The following is an 11,538-nucleotide window of genomic DNA, read 5'->3' as shown; positions in this document are numbered from 1 at the left end:
TAGAAGCATATTGCGATTTGGCGAGTAGGTAGTGGAAGTAATTGGCTCTTAATAATCTGAGCTTGTCATAAAAGCAATGAAGAGAGCGAGGTTTCAATCGTATAATGCCTTTAATATCAATAATAACTTTTACAGTGCGTTTTTGTTGTACCAACCTGTTATCAGATTCGAACAGTCATGTGAATGTTATTTAAATCTTCCTTTATGACGTCACTGTTTGCCAAATCGAACTGGGCATGCAAAAAATCTAACTTTCAAGAGCGAATCTGGTAATATAAAAAGTTGTGGTTCAGTTGCAAGGGATAACGTAACAGCCAATCTGATAAAATTCCGTATACAGAGCACTAGAGCATTCACACTCTGTAAGCGCCGGTCACAGTCTGTGACACATACAAAAACACCAGTCCTGTATGTTCCACTGATATGACCAGAGCCACGGTCGCATATTTCTTATGCAAACCACAGCGGCCTGTATCTAACCACAAGCGACTGTGACCTATGACAGTATGACATGTATGCCTGTGCAGGAGCGGGTGATGTCAAAGGTGACCTTAACGACCAAAGTTCGCATCGCAATTTAATTGTTCGGAGTGAACTATCGATGCAGGTGGAAAGACTACAAGGTAACGTTAGCCTAAACAGTTTCTGCATGTCTTTCTAAATTATTTAGTAGTTTTACTTTAAGTGAAGGTAGTTCCATAGTTTTCGTCTCTTCAAGAGGACCGAAACAGTTTTTTTTCTGTTCAAAAATTCAGCTATCAGCCGCCTACGTTTCCCCAAACGTGTTTGCTCGACTTCACACACTAATAGCTAGTACTTGCATGGAGGTACGTGCTGGCAAGTCGCCCTTGATAAGCGTGAACTCGTCTCGTGTAGGTGTAACAGTCATTCCTCCAAATAGTGTAGAGTGACCATATAAATTTGAGCAGCCTGTAGAAATTGAGCAAAACAGCGCAACCACTTGTGGTTACATACACAGTGAACGGCCCATGTGACCCAGAAATAAATTGGTCACTAGGTTCATCCGCCGTGTGCCTGAGCACCTAATAACTGTCATAAGTTCAAGAATACATCTGCACACAGTGTGTGGTGTGGAGGGTTAAACATTAGTAACACAGGCGATTGGCGCGAAGCCCACGTGATGCAACAAGAAAACGGGGCTCTTCGCAAAGCAACGAGTCAAGCACGTGTGCAAATAAAATCACATTTACGCCTACAGAGGACGTCTCTGTGTTGTGTTGAGCAAATGAGCACGGCAAACTGATGAGAACTGACATATATTGAATATTTACCACAAAGTATAAAGTGGTTAAGGTCATGCAATATTTTTAAGTAAAAATGTACAAATAGATCGTTTTCTGCTATTTGAGTTTATTTCACACATACACATGTTGTTCTGCCTGTGTCTTTGCAGACATTATACGACTATGGCGTCAAGGCTCGATGACAATGCCCATTGTGATAAACCTGGTAAGGTCGCCTAGACTGGTATTTTTTTCGGTTTGAAAGTACGATATCAGATCAAGGTTAATACGTATCATCTAACAAGCTCGGCAGTATGTTCAAATGGAAATGCAGTGCACCAGAAATACTGACCCATTCCCACCTGAGTTCAAATCGCCAGTTGGGGTCAAACTGTGAAAAATGTGATCCCTAGGATTCGTGCACATACATAAGTGTCTTTGAAATGACAGGACATGAAGGTGTTGATTTAGTGAATGACAATTTGATGTTTACCGATGATATACTAGGATGGATCCATAGATTACCCAAGATTCTTTTGAAAACCACCACATCACTGTATTTGTAAAAGCAGTTTTCCCTTGTGTTTAGTAAGTAATGATGTTTCTCGCAAACATGCAATTGGAAATCATCAAAAACATTGTTTGCTCATTTTAAAAGTGATATTCGTTATTTCAATATAAGATTGATTCAAGTGTTTCTTGCTAAGGATAAGAGAGAAGATCTTTTCGCTTAATAATGGCATTCTCTATTGCCTATACTTGTCCATTAATTCACAGAATGACTTTGATCAAAAAAACGATTAGTGATTCCGTGTAATATTATATATACAATCACAGCTGTTCAGGCAGTAAACTATACGCACAGACACTAGTCACCCGTCCATTCTTCAGAAAAAGCGTCGGTATTTCTGTTTACACAACATTACAGGAAAGGCTGTTCACATCTTGTAAACACATGCTTTGACATTTTGTTGACTTTGCAGATGCTACATATAAGGCTCCTTCTGTCCGTGTTCCAACTTTACACAAATTGACGGAAATTGCGAACAAATATGATTTAGATGCAACGAGGGACGAGCTACTGCAATACAGGGGTAAGTTCGGAATCAAATCTGAGAAGGAGAACCGAGTTCTGTATAGAGAAAAAGAAACATGGGGAAACTTATTCACATGCGAGATATAAAGATACTATAAAAAGCCAAGTCGCCCAATTACAACGCAGGCAGAGGTACAAGCAGCGCTTTCTCGTGCAATATTTGTGTATCGAGGATTCGTATACAAGAAACATATCGTTGGTACTGTAATGGAACACTTTCTAATTTTAGCCATTGCTCGCAGCGACTAAGCAATAAGCACAACTTCTAAAGTTTCAAAATTTAAATGTTTCATTAATGAATTTAGTCGAAATGCTTTGTGTTCCAAGCGTAGGTGTAGTGACCCTGGAACCATATGTTTATTTCAACATTACTTCATTCCTTAACAGACTTTATGGCATCTGCATGCAAGTCCTTTGATGTTGTGGACAGTCTGCCTGAACCGTTACTTCCAGTCAAGTATCCAAGAACACCTGGTTACAGACCAAGACCCGAAGAAAACAAACTCAATGCTTGGTAAATTCTGACATTTTCATATATTCACTTCCTTCCTTTTGTTTAATTGCGTATGAAAGGTGGCATAAGATACTATGTATTTTAAATTTTGAAAATTTAAGATTAATATAAGATATTACATTTCAGGTACTGGCGATGTGACATAAAGGGTGCAGATACAGGCAAATTAGCAGGCAAGACCTTAGCCATCAAGGACAATGTCCCAGTAGCTGGTGTTCCTATGATGAATGGTAGTTATGTTTTAGAGGGATACGTACCAGAATTTGATGCAACCATCGTTACTAGGATACTGGATGCGGGTAAGATTTGTGTATTATGAGACTTGATAGGCACCGGATCGATAGATTCGTCCCACTATACTTATGAAAGATTTGTCCTTTTATCACCCAGAATTCCGTGACGACGTCAGTCATTAACTTTGGTAGAGGAAAGTTTCATAAATCAGAATTGTCAAATCTAATTTTGTCATACTAAGAATATAGCTTTACCAATTCTGAGCATCTGAGACCTTTAATGCTGTCGCAAAATATTTATTTGATTTTTTGAAGGGGATTCCTATCCCGCCGTGATACTTCTTGTAGATCGTAGTTGCAAATCACTCCTTCAGAGTTTTTTCCGGGGTAATAAATGATTTCTTGCCATTCAGGCTTACCTGGATGAGCAACACAGAAGGAGATGCGGAACGAAAAAAGAGGACAAAAGAAATACTGTCGGTAATGCATAAAGGAGGCAGCTCACAACAAAAGAAACTTATTATCAAAATTTAATTCTAAATCGTCACAAACTGGGGTTTACCTGAAGACGCTTGCACTTGCATTAAAACGTAAACTTGGAACTTTAAGGTATATGATTAAAATCTCATTTTATGATTTTACCAAGGTGGTCGTATCGTCGGCAAGGCATGCGCAGAAGACTTATGTATGTCGGGAAGTAGTTTCTCTTCCGTTAAAGGAGCTATCAGAAATCCCCATCGAAGAGATCACAGCGCTGGTGGGTCTAGTGGTGGAAGCGCTGCATTGGTGAGTATTCTCGACAAACAAATGCTCAGGCGAGCAGGCGCTTAGCTGACGGCGTTCAGTTTACATGAAATGCTTTTCGAACTTAACCGCTCAATGCCGTTGGGACATTTGGAATGCATTTTATTACGTGTCCAAAGAGTTGACAATATACAATTGTGACTGCTCAACTGCCGCACGACCTAGACCTAGCATAGCATCTTCACACTTGTTTTTTCAGGTCGCCAGTGGTGAGGTAGACATGGCCATTGGCGGTGACCAAGGTGGTTCTATACGAGAACCATCTGCGTACTGCGGTATAGTCGGTTTGAAGCCAACCTTTGGCCTTGTGCCCTACACTGGAATTCTTCCTGTAGAAGTCACCATTGATCACACAGGACCTATTACAAAAACTGTCTATGATGCAGCTTTGTTGTTAGAGGTTGGTTATATCAACATTACAGTTAAATATAAACATTTACGATCATCAGACGAGCACGAACATTGAGACTATGGAAAGCGATGAACACAGACAATATGCCGTCTTTCTCTGAAATTCTCACCTTTCAAGGGGAATTCATTGTATTGTCCTGTATTGATGATTGAGGTAGTTTCACTGACATTTAAATTTACTCTTATACAAATCAATTAAATCCATTTTTATTTAGCATTTTCACCTATAAGTGAAAATGACGAGATTAAATCCCAGTCAATAATTAATACTGGTACCATATTTGAGTTGGCAGCCAGGTAACACAATGCAATGTGTTCGTAAATGAAGTTCGTTTGAAAAAACCATAGTCTTGGCGAACCGTGTTGTACGTATGATATTTCAAGTGATACCCTTTTGTAATATATGAAATATGAAATATGAAAATTTCGACCGCCATGGAATACTTTTTCGTAAAGTGTAGATGTTAGAAGTCGGCGTTGCATAAAACGTTTGAAAAGTCATAAGTAGCATTCTTATGAAGCATGCACAGTGGTAAGTTATAAGGCTTACTATTCACTCATTTTCTTTCATGCAGGTAATTGCCGGTTATGACAATGGACTGGATCCCAGACAACCCGGAAATCTTCAAGTTCCTAATTACACGAAGATGGTAAGGAATCGCCAAAACGTGAATAACGTTGTGCTCTGCTAATGATGATTTGAAGATCACCATAAAATGTTGACTATTTCAAGTTTTTCGCATTTTTTCCATAAAAGGCTTATGAAAATAAAGGCTGTATAACAGTACCTGTGATTCCCAGACGAAACAAGGATTTGGCATTGTATATGTCACTCATGAATGAATTAATGGACCAATAAGCAAATTTATGGAATGTACGAATCCTATTAAATGCACAAAATGCCATGTGTCTTGGATAGTGATTAAGTATTGAATCTGGGTTTTGTTACCCTGAAAACCGAAACACCATTGTCGTCGATCGAAATACATATTACAAAATGGATAGATCCATACTTATGCTAAGGTCACCTTCTTTTAAAAATGGCCTTTGAGGAGACACAATCGATTAGGTTTGCTGCCTTACTTGCTAGGGATATGATGCATAAAGTATATTTACACTGTACCAGTGACAACGTACGCTACCAAATGTCAAGTATAAAATTGGTCAGAAAGATGGTATATCATTAACAGCCGTTTTGTAAATCTTTGTTAAGGGAATGTAGTTTTGCGACCAATGCAATTTTTATTCCGACAGTTGGGAACCGAGTTACCAGGAATTAAAATAGGTATTCTCAAAGAAGGTTTTGGTCTGTCAAACTCTGAAGACGATGTCGATACCATGGTTAAGAAGGCAGCATATCAGATGACCAGTCTAGGTGCTTCAGTTGAAGAAGTTTCTGTCCCAGAACATAAGCTGGGTATGCTAATCGATGCAATAAAACAGCCAGAGTACATTTTCATCTCGTCTACAAATCGTGTTTTTTACTTTTACACATTGAAACAAGTCTTTCCCAGATATGATTTTCCATTCCATGTTCAAGATATTTTGTTTTATAAAAGGATGATGAATATGCAAAGTACATGCAGAGCAAACAGTTCAATTGTGTAAATGCCTACATTTTAATTACAGTAACTGTGACATCAAAGGTTGAGTATGGAAACACACCTTTCACTTTCTTCAATATTTTCTCCATACTTCACAGCTGACCATCTATACACAGCAATTGCATATGAAGGACAAGTTGACATGATGATGAGGGGATGCGGTAAGTTCTATATAGTATCTGTGAGAACGTGTAGTTTGCTGTAAACAGCACAGAGAGAGAGAGAGAGAGAGAGAGAGAGAGAGAGAGAGAGAGAGAGAGAGAGAGAGAGAGAGAGGAGAGAGGAGAGAGAGAGAGAGAGAGAGAGTATGTGTGTATGTGTGTCTAAGTGTGTCATCTCCGAAGAGTGTTACACCTCCAAAGATCTCTGTCGTCCTCTGTCTTGCATTTAACTTATACGATAATCAAGATATTTGTCGTTTTCTTGCACGCTGCAGGAGCTGGTTCGCAGTACAAAGGGTACTATCCGTCTAGCACCGTCAATGCGTTACATAGAGGATACCGAGCAAGGATAAACGACATGTCTCATGTCGTCAAGGTAAATGAGCCCACGGTTTCCAGATTTCTGAGTATCGTCGACAATCTACATACAAAATCGTGACCCATTTCTTTAAGATGAACAAACTTCATGGACATTATTCCCTGAATGGTCCAACAGTGTTGTCCTTATATTTAAAAGTAGCCAGGTAATTTAAGAAAGTAGACGGGTGGACTGCGAGGAAGCGAAGCGACCGAGCGGCGAGTAAGCGTAGCGAACGAGGGGGAGAGCGCGAGAGGGGGGTGTCCCCCTCTCGCAAGGCGAAAAATGAAATTTTGGAGTGGAAATGGTGTTCTCTGGTGACATCTGAGGTGACATTTAGCTGAGACTGGAAACAGTGCTTTTGTTGTGTGTCTTAGACGTGGCTCACATACAACAAAACAAACAAACATGATTTTGTTTTGTTGTATTATTTATGACACACTTATGGTTTTATTTGCAGTGAAGATGTAACATTTAATCTTAAATCACCCGCTGTCTGCTCATTTCATTGCTCATTTCCCATTCTTCATTACCACATAGTAGTTTCCCAAAAACCATCAAACTCATTCTATTCTAATCAAAACACATTCGCTTTTCTTAAGAACAACATCGGTAAGATAATTCACTGTAACAGTGTTCGCATTTACGAAAAAAAAATGCGTATATAGAAAACTCATAACAATGAAAAAATGCGTAGAGAGTCGATCGCATTGGATTGAGTCTCTACGCATTTTTCATTGTTATGAGTTTTCTATACGCAAACGGTTGCGAAAGCACTCTCCGCGACTGAGCTTAGGCGACAACAAGACGAGATGAGTGCCCGCTTAACATTAAATTTTTTGCAACATTTCTGTCAATCACTCATTTTATGTGGAAAGTTTCAGATTCTCTGAGTGTAGTCTGAAAAATCGGCAGCGTCGAGTCAGAGGCACGTTACCATGTCAGTTGCTAATTTTCAGGCTAGCGATAGTTTCTGAAACTTATGACACAAAGTGAGTGATTGACAGAAATGTTGCAACAAATTAAATGCAAACCGCGCACGATCATCGCGTCTCGCTGTCCCCAAATTTGATCAAAGCAGATATGCAGCAAGGCGTCGGAAGGAAACAACTCTACTTTCTTTCAAATTTGCTCCACGAGTCCGTGAAAAAAATGATTCAGAGGGTCCATCGAAAGACACTATCGGGCAACCCAACATGGAGAAGCGCAGTGAAATTGAACCCATGCCGGAATCCACGACGTATTGTCCTGTTGTCTTAAGCAACAGGGGATCAGCGCCAAGGTGAAGCCGTGAGCCGTGACGCGTCGATGATGCGCCGGTCGGCAACACACATGCCTGTCACCGTGGATTCTATTACGTAATAATAATCAATGAAAAAAAAAAAACCCATTCAAATAAACAGTTGCTTCTAAAAAAAATCAGTTCTAGCTCATTTTTTTTTAAATCTAGAAAATGCGTCGGTATTGCTCTGAGAATAACTTGATTTGTTGAGAAGATCATATGTAGTGACCGTGACGTTGGCAGCCAGCGCGGCGGCGGAAAACTAGCTGCAGTCTCATGAACTTCGAATCGTCGATCAAAATCACATCTTTTCGGCGCTTTTTTCTCACAAATTCAGCGAAATTGAAGTTTTTCATACGTAAACTAAATATCTTTTTGGAATCAAGTATACCTTTCGAACGGGCTTTCTTCGGGTAAAATATTCCATTGGCAAGGTGCCAGTGGCCGACGCCACATTTCTTTTTGACGCCATCGTTAAAAATCATGACCTAAGATGACCTTCATACTAATCAAACCAATTACACTGCTCGTAACAAAGACAGCACCATAGGCGCGTCCATCAGCCAATCACACTATTTAACAAATAGAAGATCGGGCTCAAAAAGCCAAACGGGTATTTAGAAACAGTACTGTTTTATGTTTGTGCAGTTCCATGCGGGGAAAGAGGTAGCGAAACTGTTAATCGTATGTGTGCCGTCTAACAGCTGGCAGTGCAATCCCGAAATTACAGGTCTATAAAATAATCTAATGACGTTAAAAGTAGCCGGGAAAAATGCTAAACAGCCGGGTTATTTACCCGGCACTCGGCTTCTAAGGACAACACTGGTCCAAACCACTTCACTTGCACCCAGACGACATATTCGCATCTGAAATACATGTAAAAGGTACTATCCGCAAGTAATTTTCTCACACAAATTGTACCGTGTAAGACGTCTTTTGCCAGAAATTGTGCCATTGTACCGTGTAAGAGGTCTTTTGCCAGCAACTTGTGGCATTGTATTGTTTTTAAGATGTATACAGGTGCCACCTGAAGAGATATTCAGCTATTCAGTCATGCATTTACAATATGTTGAAACATCATTGCTGGTTTTACTCGTCTTTTTTCACGTATGCGCCATTATCTTTTCGTGCTACAGACCGTCTTGCTGTTTGGAGATTATTTGAAACAAGAGTACGGTGGCTATTTTTATGCAAAGGCACAGAACGTTCGTATGGACATGACAAGGCATTTGACAAGGTTTTTGAACACTATGACGTGTTGGTGATGCCAACGGTCCCTTTCAAAGCTCCAAAACTGCCCCTCCAAGATGTGACAGTTTCAGGTAAATAAGAGTTCAATTTGTGTTTTCACGTAGACCCTTGCAATTTTCTCTGTACCGTAGTGTTAAGTGTACCTCACTGAATTAATTGCTCGTTTTACCGAGAGAACCTGACCATTTAAAGACAGGGTAAACATCCTCTTTTTTCTGAGTCAATCGCTTGACAGAAAACATCCCAGTTTGATTTTGAATGTCTAGAGCATGGCCAGTGCATGTATAGCAAATCAAACTTCATACAGCCAAGTTCTTCTCATAGACAGCCAACAATTCAGGTCAAATTCTCGGGACCTTATTTTGCTACCTAAGTGAGTCTGAAGGTCTAAGACAGTCAACCATATTACAGTTAAAACACATAAGATTCCGGAAGCCAAATTGAAGTGTTTGGTTATACGGGATTTTCATACCAGAAATGCCTAAAAATTTGAAAAGATGCACGAGTTATGCTAGTTCCATGAACAAACAGAACTTCGTCAATGATAAGGATTACATTCGCGCTAACAATATTTATCAGTTCAATATATCAAACTCTTGCTTTGGTGAAAAGTCAACTTTTTGCCCACAGTGCATTTCAATATCTCGTAGTTTGCCCACTTAGCACAACACAAAAGCTATGTTCAGTAATGAGAATTGTTCAGCATCCGTACATTTTTAAAATAACACATGTCCACCCTTTTGTCTACATTTAGAAATCTGGGAGCAGGCTATGAATACGTACGCAAATATGGGTCCATACAACCTAACTGGCCACCCTGCTCTCAGCATTAACACCGGTTTTTCTGATGGTCTGCCAGTGGGAATGATGATGGTGGGGAGAAAGTTTGAAGAATCAACGTTGCTGAAAGTAGCATATGCATACGAGAAAATGCGAGATCGAATGTAGCATTTCACCGAAAGCAGCGTTAGCATCCTCGTCAGCAACCCAAACAATACAAAAACCAGATATGAACTGAATATGCTCACGTGTTTTACAACAGCTTCATTAATAGTAGTACGCTTCACATAACAATAAGAGATATGTTATATCACTATATGTAGCAGGTTTAATCAACTTCGCACAGTAGTTTCAAAATTTAATAACTAATTACAAAACTTTATTTAATATGCAAATGAGCTGTTGATTAACTTGACACTGCTCAATGCTTCATGGGACAATTGGTTACCCATCAGATCAACATTTCTAGTAATTTAATGCTGTAATTTTAGAGTAATGTCACTAATTACGAAGTTCAATAAATATGTAAATGAGCCCTAACTTAACTTGACACTGTTCAATGTTTCATAGCACTATTAAATATTTATCAAATCAATATCTCTGGCACGTTTCACTAAATTTGGTGCCGTAATTTCAGAGTTATATACCTAATTACAAAGTTTATTAACTATGCAAATGAACCCTTAATTAACTTCACAGTACTAAATGCTTTACACCACACTTAGATATCAGTCGGATCAGTATCTGCAGCAGATTTCATCACATTTGGTGCAGTTATATCGGAGTTATATGACTAATTACAAAACTTCATAAAATATGCAAACGACCTATTGTTAACATTACACTGCCAAATGCTTCTCAGTACAATTAGATATTTATCAGAACAGTATCTGTACCCAATTTCACTGACTTAGATGCCATAATTTTAGAATAATATATACCTAATTACAAATTTCATTAAATATGCAAATGAACCCTTAATTAACTTCACAGTACTAAATGCTTTACACCACAGTTAGATATCAGTCAGATCAGTATCTGCAGCAGATTTCATTACATTTGGTGCTGTTATATCGGAGTCATATGACTAATTACAAAACTTCATGAAATATGCAAATTAGCTATTAATTAACCCGACACTGCCCAATGCTTCTAAGTATAAATAGATATATATCAGATCAATATTTGTTGCGAGTATCATCAAGTTTGGTGCAGGAATTTCAGAGTTATCTCACTTATAACAAAAGTTCATTAAATATGCAAATGAGAAGATAATTGACATGACACTAACAGTATCATGATAATGTTCTGAGATTGTCATCTGTGAAAAGTTTCATGAAATTTTGTGCAGTATTTCTTGATATATGTCTACACTGTCATTACCGTCTCCATAGGGAAACCATTGTACGGAAAAAACGATATTGCATAACTTCATTAATATGCAAGCCACACCAACATAAATCTAATCAGTTCTTGCAAGTAGCATATCGTACCTGTCCAACAAATCTAACTTGCATCCGTTCAGGCGTTTTTAAGTTATCGTGTAAACAGACAGACAGACAGACACACACCAACAAGTATAATTCACTGAAATTTGAAATTTGTCTGCAATCTTCAACGTTGTAAATGGTGTACTATATCGTCCTGTGTGATTAGGCAATCGAATGACACACCAGTATAGCAGCCGTTCAGGGTATCGTAAAAATATAGCGGCCGTTCAGGGTATCGTTAAATCTCGGTGAGAACGGAAATCGTTCACTACTAAACACATGAAGATAAGAGGACAGGTCACATTATCGA

At 38.9% G+C, this 11,538-nt stretch overlaps 1 protein-coding gene across 1 annotated transcript; it reads left to right on the top strand.

Moving 5' to 3' along the window:
• Positions 1-571: 571 nt before the first annotated feature.
• LOC139135215 (amidase-like) lies at positions 572-10,283 on the top strand. The gene is made up of 13 exons (XM_070702491.1): positions 572-623; positions 1,415-1,470; positions 2,228-2,338; positions 2,728-2,854; positions 2,981-3,153; positions 3,734-3,873; positions 4,091-4,291; positions 4,878-4,952; positions 5,557-5,719; positions 6,005-6,067; positions 6,343-6,443; positions 8,844-9,029; positions 9,713-10,283. Exons 2-12 carry the CDS (start codon positions 1,428-1,430, stop codon positions 8,970-8,972), a joined length of 1,326 nt encoding a protein of 441 aa, XP_070558592.1. The 5' UTR covers positions 572-623; positions 1,415-1,427; the 3' UTR covers positions 8,973-9,029; positions 9,713-10,283.
• The last annotated feature ends 1,255 nt before the right edge of the window (positions 10,284-11,538 follow it).

This window comes from Ptychodera flava, chromosome 6, assembly GCF_041260155.1.
Source record: "Ptychodera flava strain L36383 chromosome 6, AS_Pfla_20210202, whole genome shotgun sequence".
NCBI lineage: Eukaryota > Metazoa > Hemichordata > Enteropneusta > Ptychoderidae > Ptychodera > Ptychodera flava.
This window is presented reverse-complemented; position numbering and strand designations above follow the sequence as displayed.

Bases quoted from the DNA above. Each gene is read 5' to 3' on its own strand.
- LOC139135215 (XM_070702491.1), top strand. From the start codon at position 1,428: ATGGCGTCAAGGCTCGATGACAATGCCCATTGTGATAAACCTG. The intron at 2,339-2,727 runs GTAAGTTCGGAA...ATTCCTTAACAG, and splicing joins CGAGCTACTGCAATACAGGG to ACTTTATGGCATCTGCATGC. The intron at 3,874-4,090 runs GTGAGTATTCTC...TTGTTTTTTCAG, and splicing joins GTGGTGGAAGCGCTGCATTG to GTCGCCAGTGGTGAGGTAGA.